Source organism: Xiphias gladius, chromosome 22 (assembly GCF_016859285.1).
Source record: "Xiphias gladius isolate SHS-SW01 ecotype Sanya breed wild chromosome 22, ASM1685928v1, whole genome shotgun sequence".
Classification (NCBI taxonomy): domain Eukaryota; kingdom Metazoa; phylum Chordata; class Actinopteri; order Istiophoriformes; family Xiphiidae; genus Xiphias; species Xiphias gladius.
Genome location: NC_053421.1, coordinates 18,092,145 through 18,111,118, shown reverse-complemented (window position 1 = coordinate 18,111,118; position 18,974 = coordinate 18,092,145). Strand labels below are relative to the sequence as shown.

General features: G+C 44.6%; 1 protein-coding gene across 1 annotated transcript; it reads right to left on the bottom strand.

Moving 5' to 3' along the window:
- Nucleotides 1-2,594: 2,594 nt before the first annotated feature.
- Nucleotides 2,595-17,948, bottom strand: LOC120784328 (potassium/sodium hyperpolarization-activated cyclic nucleotide-gated channel 2-like). Its single transcript, XM_040118047.1, has 9 exons — nt 17,257-17,948; nt 11,100-11,306; nt 10,568-10,781; nt 10,084-10,245; nt 8,916-9,134; nt 7,827-7,973; nt 7,481-7,721; nt 7,107-7,271; nt 2,595-6,681 (listed from the first exon to the last, which is right to left on the bottom strand). The coding sequence occupies exons 1-9, from the start codon at nt 17,946-17,948 to the stop codon at nt 4,220-4,222; spliced, it is 4,509 nt and encodes a 1,502-aa protein (XP_039973981.1). The 3' UTR covers nt 2,595-4,219.
- Nucleotides 17,949-18,974: the final 1,026 nt, after the last annotated feature.

Here is an 18,974-nt window from a genome sequence, read left to right as displayed (position 1 = left end):
TAATTGTGAGTTTTTTGGGCCCTAAAACTCCCTGCCAGGCTGGTTTGCAGCCTCAGAGTAAAGACTTCCCTCGGAGTCTATTTCAGAGCCAGAATGACAGGCAGCAATTACAGTACTGTTTATCCCCCCACCTCTATTCATGGCTGGTAATCCAGGCTGGTCTGCCATCATTAACCTTTTGCACGTCTCCTTGCTCCACTGTGGCCCTTCCTCTGCACTTTAAATTTCCTAATCATTTAAACGACCCTCCCGATCAATCACGTTAAAGTTACATACTTATGCAATAGAATGGTGCTATTGTGCAAACGCTTTTTCCTCCTAATGTGTTGATCTGATTATTAAAGTGTCATCGCCATCTAGTGGATACCGTGCACATAGTAAGTGTCTGCTCAGCTGAGGCCTATCCACTGCTAAACTACTCTATTTCTGCACTGCATATGTCGGCTATAGAAACATGGTTAGAAATACAGCATGTTTTCTTCTAAGTGCTTCTCTTCCACAGCTTGCAGCCTCACAACTCCCTCTCAATTAAAATGTCAGCACGAGTACTAAACAGCATAGCCAAAAATCAAATTTATGATGATTTGTTAGAGCCAGCAGGGGCTATTCAAACAGTATGTTAAATAATAGCGTAATAATAATAAAAGTGTAAATCCAATATGGTAATTCCTCTTAACTCATAGAGGTGAAAAATAATTCTCTCATACATGGGCTGATGGGGTTGTTAAAAACCTCTTGGACATTAATGAGAGAGGAGAGGGAAAATAAATGTGTCTGTGGGTGACGGAAAGTTATAGGAAGGGAAAGGGAATCAGGTGTATCAGTGGCTGTAATCTGCTCTCATAAAGGCGGATATTCATTTAGTTCCAGTCGAGAGCAGCAGAGATTTAAGTGTCCCCACATTCACAAGCTTAACCTTGGATCTGAGTGTGCCTGCCCTCTGCTGAGAGGTACAGGATTAGGGTTGGGGATCCAGGAGTGGCAGAAGTAGCAGAGCAGGGACTGGGAGGCAGAGGCAGAACAAACAGCTCTCAACTATTCAACTTCACGCTCACACAATATATATTACCACACACCAGTGTTGAAATTGAGTCACCCAACCTCTTGGGTCTCAAATCCTCGGATATCATGTATGAGTCCAAATCTGAGTCACCAGGGTCACGTCCAAATTGAGTCTTGAGTGGAATGTGGTGAACCGATAATCCATCCTGAGTGAAATGAAAGTATCCAAGTTAAAGGATCATTTCATCAATTATAGAAACAAAAAGTAGAAACAAAAAGTAGTGGTAGTGGTGACAAGTAACTACTGTTTTTTCATTTCTCAACTACATTTATTTGACAACTATAGCTACTAGTTACTTTTAAGATTTTACATTTGAAAAAAAAAAGATGATATTATAAAATACAATGCATTTTCAAAGATTAGGCTGGCGGAGTATCAAATTGAGGCCCCTTGTCGCAAATCAATTTCAAATCGCAGTTCCACCAAACATTTCTCCTCTAAGATTCTCAGATAGTTTCAAAAAACTGCTCAAGGCTCAAAGAAGGAAAATTATCCACTATTTCACAAAAAACCCTGCAAATATTAGAGAAAAGTAAAAGACAATGCATATACATTTGTGTAGCAGTAGAACTTCCTTAAGTTAAGGAATAAACAGTTGTTCCACTGTTGCATGGAGGTATCCAGCTGTGCAGATACTTATTGTTTTCTCGGTCTGGGTTTTGAGTACCCTTTAAGATTTCTGCTTCTATTCCAGAACAATGAAATCTGATTAAATTTGGCTCTGGTGCTCACAGCCAGAAGCAGCTATCACTATGGACAATGGGGTTATATCGTCAGGATTTTTTTTTATCTGTGAATGTGGGGGTTTTCGCAGCCTGCAGAGAGATAACCATCTACAATTAAAAAGTTGTACGTGGTGGGTATTGTATAGGCTGATTCCCATAGCTTTAGATTCATTTAAATAGAGGCTTCTGTAGTTCTCTCCAACATTTTATTTCTTGCAGAGTGGGGGAGGCTTTGAAACAGCATTTAAAACAGCACCCCTTAATGTTCGAAAATAATATTTACAGAATACAAAATATACCTGAATCGCTATCTGAAAAAAACTATACATATAAAAAATCAAAAACACTGTCTTTATGGTTTTTGGTAAAAAAAAAAAAAAAAAAAAAAAAAATCCAAGGCGTTATGTTGAAGGGACTTATGACCTAATTTTTCTAAAATCCTGGCTATAACCCTGCTCACGGCATTGAAAAATTACATCTAAATGATTCAAAAGCAACATGTCTTTCCAAAAGCAGTGTCCCAATTCCTCCATAATCCACTGTGCTGTAAAGAGTTTTCATTGGAACTACTTTTTAACTGAAAAAATAGTCCCTATGCAAACTGTTGACAGCGTGTGTCACAGTTGAGAGAACGTGTTTGTTTTTTTCAATAATTTTTGTGAACCAACCCCTCAAATTTACATAATGGCTTGTTTATTTTATGGATGTAAGTTTTAAGCCTCTAGTTAAATGTTGCTGACATACTGAAGGCCTCTGAAATGAAACTGCTTCAATCTAAACCAAATGCAACCAGATTTAAAAAAATGCCTCCAATCTAAACTGCAAATGTCGAAAAAGTTTAAGTCACCAACATTTGAGTTTGAGTTTAATTACAAATCAATGTGCCAGTACCCTTATCCCTGGTTACTTTAACAGTGTTATAAAAACACACATGTACACAGGACTGAAACCCACAAGCAGGTACACAAATGCGCTCATGCTTCATCACACTCACCAATATGATATCTAAATCCACTTTATTCTTACATCCAGATATACACCATCTTCATCAACATCATGATTGTTAAGAGTGTCATCATCATCATAATCACAATCATCACCTTCACCGCCACTCTCAAGATCTTCATTTTGACAGCATTATTAGCTATTTTTTTTCTGTTCAAAAGCTAAAGCTGTGATAAATAAAAAATAAAACATTTGGTCCTTAAATATTTAGTCTAGGCAACATGGTATCAGGGGTTAAGACAGAAATGCCTTGTTGCTACCCACACAAAACATCGAACATCACTGGAAATGGCGCTGAAAAAGTGTTGTAGGGCGACAACAGGCGGAGACCGCCTATTAAACACGAAGCTGATGGCAGCAGAGAGCAAAGAGTCGGGTAAACCGAGAGAAAGGGGGATAGTCTGTGAGCGTCAAAGAAACAGTTAGCGACCAGAGCTGTGAAATCAGATGAAAGGTGACGAGACAGACGAGGGATGAAAGACAAAGAGGCAGAGGAGCAAGGAAGCATACAACAGACCCACAGAGAGGCACGTATTTACAGTAGAGAGAGCCGGGTGGAACAAAATTAAGTGAGCCACGGTGCGCAGCAGAGCCTTACTGTGTGTGACACACACACACACACACACACACACACACACAAAAAAGAACACAATTTACAGAAGTCGTCAGAGTGCACATGTAGGGTTAAAAGTTTTGTCTTGTTCAAAAACTAAACACCACACACCTGGGACAACAAAACTACCAGTGGACTGCTCCTAATTATTCAAATTCATATGAGCATTGACTTTACAGTGATTTTTAAATGCTATATCCTTATAATTATTATTATTCTGATGAGAAAATATTACACTTTGGTGAAGAATGGAAGGCAAGAGGGAGGTGGAGCTGGAAATCAGGTGTCTGCTCTATTGCTTGCATTTTGACATCACAATAGACTTTTTTCCTCACAGCATTAAGATGATTATTTTTTCACATTTATTATCATTGTGAAGTTAATTGCCTGTTACATTATGAGAGTCTCGTATTTTTCACATGTATTGCTGTTTTCACTGACTACAATTTTTTTTCAGACTCTCAGCTATTGCTTCCATCCTGTTTTACTGTGCACACCGCAACATATTTCCACTACACCTCCCCTGCCTGCTCCAACAATCACTAACACAGATATTTATGTATACATCTGTATGTTTTGTTTTTTTTAATCTCTACCTCAGCCTGCAGCACTCAACACAACCATAAGGTCTTTCTCCTCCATCGATGGCTTGGCTGAGCGTCACATGAACACCTGATGTTCTAAGACGATCACATCCTAAAGTGAATGCAAACAAGATGTACCTGTCCACGTGAGATTATTGGATGTCTGGTGCCAACTCTGACACAACTCTGCATATCCATGGCTCCTTTGGGATTTTCTTCCTCTTCTCTCTTACATGTTGGCGGGCAGTTTGTGTCTTAGTCCCTCTGAGTCTTTTCTGGCAAGTTCTAGCTGAGGGTCCTTTTTCCCACCTTTAGGGGATGTGGTGCTGGCAGGGGTGGCTACATGTGCTGACTGGGTGGGTGTAGTGGTAGATGCCTGAGAGGTCTGTGCAGGGGTAGAGGGTGTGTTGAGCTCTGAGGGGTGGGTACGGGCATCTAAGGTGGTTGGCATTTTTTTTGGAGGTTGAGAAGAAGCAGATGGGACACTTGGAGAGGTGGTGGTAGAGGAGGTGGTTGTAAGAGAGGAGGAGTTAGTGGAGCCAGGGTTTGGGCATAAAGTTGTTGAGGATGAGGTTGTCGATGGGATTGGTTTGGTGGAACGACCGGAGCCTGAAGTGGGGCTTGGAGTAACGACAGGTGGGGGTTGCTTTACAGGATGAACTGAGAACGTTATTTTAGTAGCAGAACTAGTTTTAGCAAGTGTTGAGGCAGGAGCTGAAGTTTGGGTTGGGGTTAGAGGTGAGGCCTGTTTTGGGATCTGACTTGAGGTGGGGCCCCTGGCTGAGCTGGAGACAGAGGGCTGGAGACAAGTTGTTGGACTCAGGGAGGGAACAGATGTAACAGGGATCGGAGAGGGGGAAGCTGTAGGGGTAAGGGTCTGGGTAAGTGTAACAGGTGTGACGGTTTGCATTGGAGTTTGGGAGGGGGTAGGGGTGTGGGTGCGGGAAGTTTGATTGGGAGTCGGTATTGGAGAAGGGGTTGGGGCAGGACTAGGGCCAGACAAAAGAGAAGCAGAAGGAGACATGTTGGATGCCTTGGCTCTTGGGCTCTGGGGATGTGGTGGGGAGGAAGTGACCGAGGAAGAGGGAGGAGGAGAGGAGATAAGAGATGATTTTGACCCATAAGTTTGAGGATGTGGAACGGGGGTAGAAACAAAGGATGGAGGCGGTGTGGAGGAGGGAGAAGGAGAGGAGGAGCGGGGGGAAGGTGTAGGGATCGGTTTGGGACGAGGAGTCGAAGAGAGCAACAACGGGCTTGTTCCTGCTGAAGGTGGGGTGGAGCAGGGAGGGGGAGAGGAGGAGCGAGAAGGGGTCATTGGGATAGGTTTTGGGCGAGGTGTTTGGGAGAGGATGGGGGTTGGAGATGAGGGGGTGGGTGCAGGTGAAGGGGTGGCAGAGGAGAGTGGGGTTTGCTTCGGAGGGGAAGAAGAGGGCATGGAAACTGCAGCAGGCATGTGTGCAGCTGTGGGTGTGGGTACAGAGGCAGTGTGAGGTGCAGATTGTGTTATAGTAGGCTGGCTGGGAACTGTAGACTGTGCCTGTGTTTGTGCATTAAATGGTATATTTGTTACCAGCTGTACTGGAGCGTTAGAGGTCAGCATGCCTGCACTGCTTCCCCTGGCTAACTGCCCTGCCAGGAAAGGAGCTGCCAACAAATTACCACCAGAGGCCTTTCGGTGCAGAGGCGGGTGTGGCTGCACTCCAGCCCATGAGCGGTGAGGCAGAGTGGGCTGTGAGGCCGAAAGCAGCCTGGCCTCCTGGGTGAGTCTGCCCAGTGCTGGCAGACCCTGAGAGCTGTTTCCTCCATGACGTAACAGAGCTTCTTTTGCTCCCTGCTGACCCGTAACAGAAGTGTTGCCATCTGTCGGGGCACAAGAATCAGCAGCGGGGTTGGTCGTCGGTACCTTGGGGAGGGGTGGAGTTGGCGATCCTCCTCCTGTCGGGGTTCCAAGTGATCCAGAAATCACTGAAGGATGATCAGCCTGGAGACGGAGGCTGTGATGAAGAGTCCTTCCTTGTTGGACAGAAGTTGGGACAGAAGAGGCTGGAGTGGGTGGTGTTTTAGCAATGGGTGGTGATGTCACCCCACCAGGAGGGCCCATGGTTGAGGTGGAGGCAGGAAATCCTCCTCTTGGGGACAAACCACCCATCCCTCCTATCGTCATCATCCCGATGAGGGAGCTCACACTGGGACGGAGGGGCTGTAGCACAGGAGCACGGGGGGGTGACAGAGGGAAAGAAGAGGATGGAGAAGGGGAGACAAGAGGGGAAGGTAGGAAGAAGGCACCTCCTAGTGCATGCTGCTGCTGCAACTGCTGGAGCTGCTGCTGTTGTTGCTGCTGCTGGTGCATGAGGGCGATGGCCACATTACTGGTGGCAGCTGCAGTTTGCAGGGGAGCATGGACGAGCGGAGCCCAGATGACTGGGCGTGGCCGAGGAGATACCGTGCCGCTTCCTCCCATGACTCCGCTTCTCCCTGCAGCAGCTGCAGCAATGGCGTCCTGCATGGCCGGCATGCTGTCGTGTTTGACAATCTGCTGCACCAGCATGCTGTCACAGGAACCCAGACCAGCTGCTGCAAGGCCTGCCCCTGCTCCCGGACCCCCTCCACCTCGACCTCCACCACGACCCATACTGCCCCCCAGTGAACCGCCCTGGGATGATTTCCGCAGGAGCATGGAGTTCTTCCTGCCTGTAGTGGAGAAAATGGAGACATTCTGAGATACTAAGTGTGAAAATATGTTCCAGAAATGGAAGATGTGAAACAGTGAAAAGTTTTACTTTGTAGAGGGCGGAGTTGTCTACTGAACACCCAGCAGACAGCTGGAGCATTAGCCTCAAGGTTTTACTGCTTTTTTATGCTTCACTGAGGACACTGCTTATCCGTTATTGTTTCAGCTTTTATTTCTAGTAGCTTGTTTTCAAAGATGAATTTTGACCTTTCAGCGGAGGACATGTCTGACAAAGTGCCTTGGAAATTTAGCAGAATTGGATGGATAATTGCAAGGGTTTGCCAAGGTCATTGCAGAATTAAAAAGCTGAATGGAAAATATCGAGTCTCTGCAAAGATAAGACTGTGAGAGAAATGTATGCGGCAATCAGAAATCCACACGTTACCAATACGGTCCAATCGGTCAACAGCGACAGTTTCGAAGGCACGCCGCATCATTGGATGTTCCTCCAGCACCTCGTTAAAGCTGTCCACACTAAGAGAGTACAGACGACAATATGTATCTGCCCGGACGCTGGCTGTCCTCCGTCCGCGAGTCAACAAACAGATCTCTGAATGTGGGAAGACAGACAGTGGAAGGTGGAGAAAAGGGAAAGAACACAAATATAGAATTGGCAGCGAGAAGGTCTGCAAGATAAATTAACCCCACAGTATATACAGAACTACCATCATCTCCATCTTCTACCCTCTCAGGCAAGTACCCTCTTCCCCTAAAACCACCCATTCTTCTTTAACCTCCTTGACACCTAAATGTCCTCACCTCCAAAGTAAGACCCATCGCTCAGCTTGGTTTCCTTGTTGCCACGGGTCAGCACACTGACTCGTCCATGTTGGATGAAGTACATCTTCCGTCCAACTGTGCCCTCGCGGATGATGAAGTCAAAAGGCTGAAACACTTCAAAGCGGAGCTTGGTCAGCACTGCGGTCACAAAGTTGGGATCAGCGTTGGCAAACAGCGGCATGTTAGCCACCAGGCTACGGCAGTTAAAGCTGACTATCTCCTAGACGAAGAGATAAGGGAAGTCAGAGAAATTTGCTGAAGGGATGAACACAGCATTTGTGGTTTTTTTTATGTGTACATGTGTGAGCGTTTGTGAACTTTTTACCTCTTTAAGTGGTTCACTGAGTTCTCCCAGGATGTTCTCCTCATCAAACATTTTCCCCTGGAAGCGGTGCTCATAGTACTCATGGATCTTTTGCCGAACATCTGCAGGAAGCTTATGGAACGACATGTACTGCTCCACCTGCTTGTACTGCAATAACACACACATGCACAGGTCAGGGATCTACACACAACCCCACTAGGCACGGGCAGATCGATACCCAAAGTATGATACCACTGATACTTCTTGTTTTGTGCATCAGCACTGAAGTCAATACTTATTACATCTCACAGATCAAGTTCTTAATGTATGCACTATTTACTTCTCAGCTGCTGTTGTGTGCAGACGGGTGTCACCTCATTATCCTAGGGAACTCACACAATAAAGTTTTTTTGTTATTTACAATTTAAAATAGTCTTGTTTTTTTTAACATGTATGTGATCAAGTAATTAAGGGAATCGTAAAAAGAAATGCTATATGTTTGGCATATCGTTCTGTTTTAATAGAAGTTAGTTAAACTGATAAGTTATGACACACAGCTCACCCTACATTATAGGAAATTAGCTGGTTTTAACTTGAAAAATTATTTGTATTAGTGTATATAACAGCTGTGATTCTTGCCCTGGTATTACTTAGTATCAGATCAATTTTGCAGTATAGCCTCCCACCCTTAAAACATGCATAACACACAAAAAGAACATATATCTTTCCTTGACCATAGAGATTGTACAGTTACGTTGGTCAGAAATTGAGCTTAAATTTTCAATCAATTCTTCGATCAGACGACTTACAGAGAAGTCAAACACAGATTTTCTGCTTCTTTCTGTTTTATATCATCGTAAATTGAGCATCTTACGGGTTTTGGACTGTTGTTCAGACAAAACACATAATCTGAAGATGTCTCTGAGAAACTTTGCAGGGGATTTTTCACAATTTTTTGACCCAAAAAAAAAAAAAAAAAAAATACTGGAAAAGAAACCCACAGATTGATGGATAATAAAAAATAATTGTTAGATTACTTCAATGAATCAAGTTTAATGGATAAACTATGAGAAGGTTTGAGGGAAGGATGGATGGATGGATGAGTGTCACCTTTTCCTGATACTGTCGTCGTGAGGAGTCCAACGACTGGATGAGAGCGGTGGCGTGGCCGATGAACATGGCATAGCAGGTGGCGCCTACGATCATACTGAGCATGGTGAGCCACACATCAGTCATCCCCTCTGGAGCCTGGGCACCGTACCCGATACACAACATGTGGCTCATGGCTTTGAACAGAGCATAGGAGTACTGCACGCCCCATGTGTCATTCTGTGAGTGGGAGAAAGAAAGGTTGACAAGAAGTTTAAAAGAAGTTTCAAATGTTAATTACCAAGGTGCTGTAATATTGAACTGTTCTTATTTTAGTCAGGTTACAGGAGCTTTTTCCCTTCAGAGGCGCTCAGCCACACCTCTTCAGAAAATACAGCTCAGATCATAATGTGTAACAGCTGAGCAACTTAACTGTTAAAACTTACTCTGCCTCAAAACAGAGCAGCTGCAGAATATGTAAAACCAGAAAATAAGAAATAAAAGCGCAGGAATGATAGATTATTAAATAAATGTTCTAAAGACACCCTCCACTTGTGTCATTGTGTGTGTGTTCTCTTTTGTTTTAGGTTGTGTGTGAGTCCAATTATACTAACATGTTAATGTTCCAAGGGATGAGGGGACTTTCTCTGGGGAAAATCCCAGCATCAGCCTGCTTAGCAACAGTCACCCAGGCAACCGCTGAGACATGAGTCAGCTATTCACACAGCTGTGTATCTGTGTGCATTCATCGGCGTCAAGGTCCGTACGCCTGTACACACGTGAAAAAATCTCCAGCAGGTCCCCAGGCTTTTGATCATGTCGAGGTTTTTAATTGGAGAATCTTTTTTTTTTTTTTTTTGTGATGATGATAGTCGGTCTTATTCCAACTGGACATGTCGCTGCATGAGCCAATTAACAGAGATAAGGAGCAAACAATGTCACATCTGATAAACAGCCTCACTCTGCACACACACAGATAACCCAAAACCTGGCCTCTCAGTATCTATGGTTTGCTTTAATCTGAAATAAATATTGTACACCCTGTTCAAACAACCTGAGATAGTGCTTTGCGTGTTTCATTCAACTCTGAGTGTCATGTCTTTCTTTGTTCTCTACACAATAAAATCATTCACTGAATTATATTAAAAATAAAAGTCACATGCATGCAGATGGCTGTTTAGAGACTCACCACCATCAGGTTCTTGGAAACCCAGCAGTCGGGAGGGAAGTCCTGCAGCATGGGGACCAGGAACTGGAGACAGCCGTCCCAGTGGCACAGCAGCAGCATCATACCGATCAGGTTTACAATCCGAACCATGGCACTGGCAAGGTCATAGGTCATATGGAAGATCTGAGGAGGAGCAGAAGGAAAGAGCAGAGGATAGATGCGAAGGAGGAAGGATAAATAAAAGATGGATGGAGAGGGCAGATGAGGTTTAACTTTTTCAGAGGGACTTTATCTTAAATTGTTCAAAATACACTTTAGAAAGGCTTTTCTTCCAACTCATCAGCACAATATTCAAAAAATGGGTGTGATTCTACCCAAAAAACATGTTGTTTCATAGGAAAAGACCTTTTGATTAATGAAACCCGAAAGATCAAGATTCAAGCAAATATCTCGTTCCCTTCCAATCTCTCTTTGCAGCCTCTGTTCCCTGGTCCCTGATTCTCACCTCCTCCCACTGGTGGATGTAGCGGATGAGTCTGGACAGGCGGAGCAGCCGAAGCAGGCTCAGGATTTTGGTGAAGCGGACAATGCGCAACGCCCTGGCTGTCCTGTAGACCTCCGAGTCCAGGCTGTCCACCATCAGGAAGATGTAGTCCACCGGGATGGATGACACAAAGTCTACGAGGAACCAGCTCTTCAGGTAGTTCTGGCGTATCGCCCTGAGTGAGAATAGGCATTGCTCATTTGGCAATCTAGCTTTGTGGAAGTGATTCCAACATTTGGCTGGCATCAAATCATCCTCATCAATATTCAACAGGATCAGAACTGGAACGTGAATAAAGCTCAGCCACTGGCTGCACATCACCTTTTTACATCTCGTACATGGATTTGTGTGAATACAAGCCCACCAGATGGCCAGAGGATGAAATTTGAATTTATGGCCACAGAGCTGCCGTATTGATATTCCAGACCATACATGCACAATGCCCCGGCCCTTGACCTATAAGACTAAGACACACACAAATGCTTCTACTGACCTGGGGTCCAGCAATATCTCAGTGCTGTCTTCCTTGACGATGCCGGTCCTGAAGTTGAGAACCAAGTCAACCATGAAGAGAGTGTCAGAGACCACGTTGAAGATGATCCACGAGGGAGTGTTCTCGTCTCTAAAGAAAGTGATGCCCACTGGCAGGATGATTAAGTTCCCCATCATCAACAGCAACATCAACAGGTCCCAATAGAATCTAGAAAGAGAAAGACAGAGATTTTAAACTGTTTGGATTGTTGATTTGATTGTATTTGTCTTTCGGGCTCTACCTTAAGTCTCAGATACAGTTTTCCTCAGACTATTCATTTTATTTTTATTTTCTTATGCTTCTTTTTGTCTTAAATGTATGCTCATGGGCCCTTTTGGACAGCACAACATTTTACATCCGTGCCTGTACAGATTCATATAATACATGTAGTGAAGAATTTGAAGGAATTTATTAAGAAATACTAAGTGTCCTGTGATAGACTGGCGAGCTGTCCAGGATGAGGCCGCCTTTTGCTCAGTGTCAGCTGGAAGTGGCTCCAGCCCCCCCTCCGCGATTATTATCATAATAAGTGTATGAATTCTTGAGTTATGGACAAAAATGTTTTTTGTGAGGTCACAGCGACCTTGACCTTTGACCACTGACCACCAAATTCTAATCACTTCATCCTTGAGTCCAGTTGGACGTTTGTGTCAAATTTGAAGCAATTCCCTCAAGGCGTTCCTGAAATATCACGTTCACGAGAGAGAGACAGACGAACAGACGGACGGACAACCCGTAAACATAATGCCTCCGGCCACGGCTGTCGCGGAGGCATAATGACGGGTGAATATCATTTAGCTGCTTCGGAACTGGTACTGTGCATGGTGGCTCACTGTCATTTGGCATGTCCCAAATCCATCTCATGTGTGGTCACACAGGAGAAGTGACCAAATGAAGTATAGTCAAACCAGACAGTATAAAATACATACGTGAATTACATGAAAAAATTTAATTAATTTCCGGTCGTAGCAAAACAGCTGCAAAAACATATTGGAAAACAGAAGAAGTATTCAATTTTAGGGAAAATATGATCTGTGGATTTTAACTGGAACTGACATTTAAATGTTGCAGTTGATTTACTCTCTATAAAGACTAAACTGATCATAAATTTGCATCTTTAAAGGAGAATTCTGATAGATTTAGGTGTGCAAACTGGTTTTCAAACTTTCTAGTCTTTCTCTTCCCCTGCCAACAGTACCAACTTTTCTTTCAGTTAATCCTTTTATCTCGTTGCCTTATTTATATTCTTAAATTAAAATTTTCCTACATAGTCTTCTCTTTGCTACATCCCTTGAGCCAGATGGCCAGTAAAACAACTTGGGGCTCATCCAGGACAGTAAGCTGTGCAAATAGCTCCTTGTAGAATAAGTCCAATAGTGCTATATATGAATGTTTTACCTCAAGCCAGTTTCATCCTTTGCAAATGCTTAGGCAACAAAAAGGACATCCTCTATCTCTCATACTAATAATGCAGAGCAGGACTGAACTGAATTAAATTTAAAAAAAGAGAGACAGACAGAGAGGGGAAAAAAGGAGGAAAATGATCAGTAACCTTGGGAGGCCTCATCAATCTGTATTTCATGCTGGAGGGTATTACTGGGTGACGTAGCCTCCGCATAAAAATACGGGGAATCAGTCGTGTGATTGGGATGCTGAAAGTGGTAGAAGTGGGGACAGAAGAGGCGATCCAATCATCTGGAGATGATTCCTGTCATCTTTCTGTCTCTCTCCTCTTAAGCCCTTCATCCATCACCTTAACCCATATCAATGATTTGCTTCTTCTTGCATCCTCTCTCTTACTCTCTCTCTGTCCACACACACTCTCTCTCTCTCTTCCTTTCTGCGAGAAAGTACGATCGAGCTCTGTGGTCGATTGCTATTGAGCGCTAATTTAGTAACACAAGCTCATGGTGTGATGCTACCAGCAGACTGATGAAGACTAAGTATGAGTCATCACTCTGGTACACACACACACACACACACACACACACACACACACACACACACACACACACACACACCCTGACTTTGTCACTTATACTGACAGATGTATCACTTCATAATCACTGGCAATAAATACAGGGATTATTTACAGCACAGACACAGTGATTCTGTAGCTGCTGGTACGGTGACGGAGATTTATTCCTGACCTCGAGGACACGCATTGTTAACTCTGATTATGGGGAACAATTCAGTAAATCAAATCATACTACACTGGTTGTTTATGTCTGTCAGTGCTATCCATGTATATAATATCATCCAAAATCCAATTGTTTACAGTTGAACTTTATGTTCTGATGGAGGACATGACATGACAGAGCTCCTGGAAAGGAAAAATGTTTTTTATTATGATGCATAGACTTTGCTTTTGCTATTGTATATTGCACTTTAGCTGAAACGATTAGTCGAGTAAGAGATTTAGGGCTACAGCTAGATTAGATTTAGTGGTTTTGACTGTAAAATGACTACAGTCTGTCTGACTCTCTCATTTTCTGTCAATTGACTATGCGATTAATTGACTACTCGCTTCAGCTCTAAAGCGATTACTTGATCGACAGAAAATTCATTGACAACAGTTTTGAGATTTAATTAATTGCACATTTTTAAGAAAAGTGCCAAAAACTTTCTGTCCCCATCTTCTCGGATTTTGCTGCTTTCTTTAGACTTCTATAAAGTTAAACTGAATTTTGTGGTTTTAGATTGTTGTGCAGTAAGAACAAGCCATTTCAATATCTCAACCTGAGACTTTGTGACGGGTATTTTTCACCATTTACTGATTTTATGGGCCACACCGATTAATTAAGATAACAATCGACGGATTAATGGATAATGAAAATGATCATTTGTTGCAGCACTAAATAGGACATTATCCTTTGGGGAATTACATGGATGTATGATGTCTTTATCCCAACCTGTCTATGAACACACACACACACACACACACACACACACACACACACACACACACACACACACACACACACACAAAAATGATATGCAGCGTTGCAATGTCCCCCTTAAATGAGGGTTAATCAAATCTCAATAGTGCGCATGGAAAATTGTTTTAGTCTGTAACATAGTAGATAACATTGTACATTGGACTTCACATCAATCAGCCTCTGAGTACTAAAGTTTGCTGCTTTCACTGAGATGTGGCAGCTGATCTGAGCTCAATGTAACACCAGACAAATGAGCACAACCAAATGGACCAGAGAAGATGTCAGACCTGAAACTGAAAAGGATGCCAAGTTCGTCATGTCGGGCTAAATTCCTGACAAGGCCTGATTTCTGATCTCCCATCTGTGGAATGATGCAACACTGGGTCGTGTATTGTGCACACCTCTGTGTAGTAGTACTACACACACACACACACACACACACACACACACACACACACACACACACACACACACACACACACACACACACACACACACACACACACACACACAGTCTCTCTTCTTCACTTACATAGGAATTGCAAATGCAATCAAGGCTGTTCTCCACGGCCTCATCAGTATTCCATTTTGAACACGAACAGGTGCTGGAGGAGAACTGACCTGCATCTACCTGCTCAGCTGTTGTCAAACCAAACACTAATTCTACTGTAATTGAGGCCAAGTGTCTCCTGTGCGGCCTGTGATTGGTTCCCAGTTCGCAGTTGGCCAGATGTCAGTTCTGAGCAAGTTTCCACCCATCATCCTGCCAAATGTACAGAATAACAAGCACAACAGCAACAGGCTATTATATAATAAACCTCTGTTACTATATGTGTAATGCCACCAACCCTGTTTCAACACGACTCATCTCTGCTGACAGCCAAACCAACTGTCTCTCCCTTTTTTTCATCCCTCCTCTCATTTCCCTCTCACTTTATATGCCTCTCTTCGTGCCAGAGTATGAATTTTCTTCACCTCTTCTGCCTTGTGATATCTATTCTTATATGTGCAGCAGCCACACAACTTTTCTTAATGAGGTGAAGGGCATAAAAGCTTATCATCAGACTCAATAATGACACACCACACATAAGCACACATATTACTACACATACACACATAGAGGCTGTTGTGTTCAAGGTTAATACTGAGACAAAAACATATAAAGGGGCTTTATCTGTTCTCCCTTCGCGCTCGCTCTGGCCTCAGAACGTTCCTCTTCAGACGTCGCTCCAAATTACAGGTACTTAACCAAAAAGTTAGATGACTGAATTATGTATAATGCACACTCAACCTGCATAATTTAAGACGCCATACATAATTGATCAAAATTCAATTGTGATTCTCCAAAAGGATAATTAGGACTAGTCACATCTTTAGATATCTTGCATGAATATCAATAAGTGCAGGAGGGACTAAGATTCATCCATCCACGTCCCTTCATCCAGCCCTCCCTCTGTTCCTCGCCAACCTCATTCGCTGTATCACCAGTGAGCAGATTCATAAGCAGCGCTTGTGAGTGATCGTCAGATTGACAGACAATACAAAATGACTCGGTTTGTGTGTGTGAGGTTGTGAGAGTGGCTGATGAGACAAAATTGGGCCAGGAGCCTTGGGGATCAAGTAATCCATTGTTGCTGCAGTCTGTCTGGAGATTACGAATGCGGTCTCTCCCTCTGCTGTCCACCTGCACATTTAAATAGTGTATTTATGCAAAGTCTTTAACAGCCAAGGACCATGGATGACTCGCATGTCAGTCGCTGAAGCATAACACATATTAAAGTATGTGTGTGTGCAAGGCCAGTGTGTTTGAGGCATGCTGGCGTTCACAAAACTGCCCTCCCACACTCGCCTCCATTAAAAAAAATTAACCTAAAGAAACATTTCTGGGGCTGTAACTGATTATTTTCATTATCTGTTGATCTGCTGGTTATTCTCTCCATTAATCAAGTAGTTGTTTTGTCTATATAATGACAGAAAATAATGAAAAAATGCCCATCACAGTTTCCCAGAGCTCAAGATGATGTCTTTAAATGTCTTGGTTTGTCTGACCACTAGACTTAAACCCAAAAATATTTAGTTTACAATTATATGAAACAAAGAAAAAAGAGCTAATTCTCTGAGATTCTGAGATGATTATTAGATTAACAAAATAGTGAAATTTCTGTTGAATGACTAATCATTTCAGTTCCCAACATTTCTCATAGCAATTCTCTACCAGATTTATCTTTATCTTCATGCGGACACCTTTACTCGCGGAAACCAAACATTAACAGTCCTTTTCTCCTCAGGTGTTAATGGTTCTTGTGCGAATTGTACAGCTCTGGCAGATGAAAGATCAAACTTCGTGCATGAAGTAACCAGCAGGGAGTGCTGTGCTGGGTTCACCCACTGTTCACATGAAAACATACTTCTCACTTAACCTAAATGACATGGAGGGCATCTCTCACTGATCCCTCATCAGCCAAACACCTCTTGGCTAAAGTTGTTCTCCTAATTTACATTTCCTCGCCTCTATCGCCCTCTGACTGTGAAACTATTTCCCCTGGAAACAGAAGGCTACAATCCGTCATTTTTTTCTCTAGTTATTTTAAAAATGGAGAACCTGCCATTGCTGTGTGGTGTGTATCCTGGAGCCCTCCTCACCTACAAACTGCCCTTTCCATAAACACCTCTCCCTCTGCCTTCATCGTGCCCCTAAGGACTTTTCATCCACTCCACTCCCTTTTTTTTCATTTAACCTTTAATATATCCCCTGACTCTATACCGTTTCCTCCAGAGACTGTATTTCGCTCTTTTGCCTCTCCTCTTACCTTCACATCAATTCCTATACACTACTGTTGTGTCCCTGGCAATATATATTTATATTTATTTCTGCATGTCTTTCTCTCCTCCCAGTTGTCCTCCCCATTTCCCCTGTTAGCAACTGAAGAGGCTGCTGAATGTATGATCGGTTTCTCATTCCCTTTTCCACCATCTACTTAAGTGTCTATCATTAGGCTTCAAGTGTGCTCAATAAAGTCAGCACAATTTCAGCTGCTTCGAATCATATTTCTTCCAAAAGAACATTTTGCGACTTTTATGTGCTACAAGTGGCATTTAGCCTATTTTACAGACCAGCACCATTGTAACTAGCTGCATGATGTGGAGGTGTGTGTGTGTGTGTGTGTGTGGCACCATACCTGAAGTCACTGTAGGGATGTATGATCCACGCCCCTGCTGATTTCAGTCTTTCCTGCTCCAGTGCCACAGCTTTGTGAGATCCAAACATGCGCAGGCTGAACTTGTTGACCCCCGGCTGAAGCATGGCCCCAAACTGTCTCTGGATGAAGGTGCTCTGGTTGGAGTTGCTGTAGTCCTCTCCATCCAGCCCCATGCCAAACCCACCCAGTCCAGACTGACCCACCATCTCAGGGGTCCCTGCAGTGGTGTTGCAGGCCGTGGTGGTGGTGGTCTCTGGGCCGGTGGCCACCACCATGACTCCAGTCCCGGTGGAGGAGGTGGAGGGCAGGGCGGCGCGGGACGAGGCAAAGCCCACTGAGCGCGGCGGAGGGTGGGCTGTGGCAGAAGAGGAGGACGGTGGAGGCGGCAGGGGCACCGGGGTGGTTGGCGTGCCCGCCGTGCGGAAGGGGAGGCCGTCCCTGGTGGAGGAGCTCATGATGGAGAGACGACGGCCGCGTCCACCCGAGGAAGTGCTGTCTGCAGCGGAGCCCTTCTCCCCTTCCAGTGAGGCCTGGGACAGCCTGTAGCCCGGAGAGGGCAGGCTGCTCTTACTGCGCCGCTTCGAGTCCCCTCCGTTACGCCTGGGCAGGCTGTCACCCCCAGAGCCCCCGGCGCTACCGGGGGTACCCACACCTCCAGCCACCCCATCCATCCCAACTCAGGGAGGAGGAGGAGGAGGGTGAGGGGAGGGCGAATATAACCTGTAACTCCCGCCCCTCAGGAAAACTACTGTTTAGTATAGTCGACCTGGCTAGATTACATAGATAAGAGTGCCAATGTCAATCTGAATGATAAACTGAAGAAGCCAAACAAAAGTGTCCTCTGTGTCTCTAGTCATTCTCCTGGAGCCGACAGCTCATACCTCCGCCCTCTCTCCGCCGATGTGGCCATCCTTGCCTCGGTGCCCTTGGAAAAAGCCCCATCCAAATATTCAGTCCTTCACTCTGCCAGTCTGCCGCCAGCGGCTTCACTTTCCCTCTTTTCTTCAAGAGTCTCGTTTGCCCTTACAGGTTTCACTGTAACATTCTCCCTTCCTCGTCCTTGAAACGTTGCTCTGCGCCCGAGGCCCTCCCTCTCTTCTCCACAGCCGCCCTCAACGCTCCGACGCCGGTCATATTGGCACCGGATTCCCGGTCTTTTGTAGGTTACGGAGCTCGCCGCTCATTGGCCGTCGGTGTCTGTGTCTGTCCGGGCTGGTCACCCAATTTTGCTATTTTCAACATATCATTATGTAAGAGTGGGTCTGATCGGTAAGGTGGTGGATTGGGGAACATTCATCCGCGGAAGAATGACAAGGACACTTGATCCTCTGTCAGGAGGGATGGGTTGTTAATGGACATAAGGGACGCGCATTATAGGAACACTCGGGCGCTCACACTCCGAGGCGCACTGATTCATTCTGACACGCACGCTATCGTCAACCAGGAACACGCACACAGAAAAAAACGGACGGACAGGGAAACCAGCCACATTACCCCAAATCTAGCCCATGTTGCCACGCATTCCGCGGCACGTTGTCATTTTCGGTATCCGAGCGGAAAAACACTCATCACGGTGGAATCCCGCGACGAAATGTTGCCCTACCCGTGACTGAGGCGCTCAGGCAGCCAGGGGAGACACTGGCTCTAGAGCAAGGAGGCTTTGTCAGACTGATGCCGGGGTGAACTTGGTCAGGTGT

What these genes read in the sequence shown, in the direction of transcription:
- LOC120784328 (XM_040118047.1), bottom strand. Translation starts at nt 17,948, where the DNA reads ATGGATGGGGTGGCTGGAGGTGTGGGTACCCCCGGTAGCGCCGGGGGC. An exon ending in GAGATATTGCTGGACCCCAG is followed by an intron (nt 10,782 to 11,099) that starts GTCAGTAGAAGC and finishes ATTCTCACTCAG; the next exon opens with GGCGATACGCCAGAACTACC. An exon ending in ACATCCACCAGTGGGAGGAG is followed by an intron (nt 10,246 to 10,567) that starts GTGAGAATCAGG and finishes GCTCCTCCTCAG; the next exon opens with ATCTTCCATATGACCTATGA.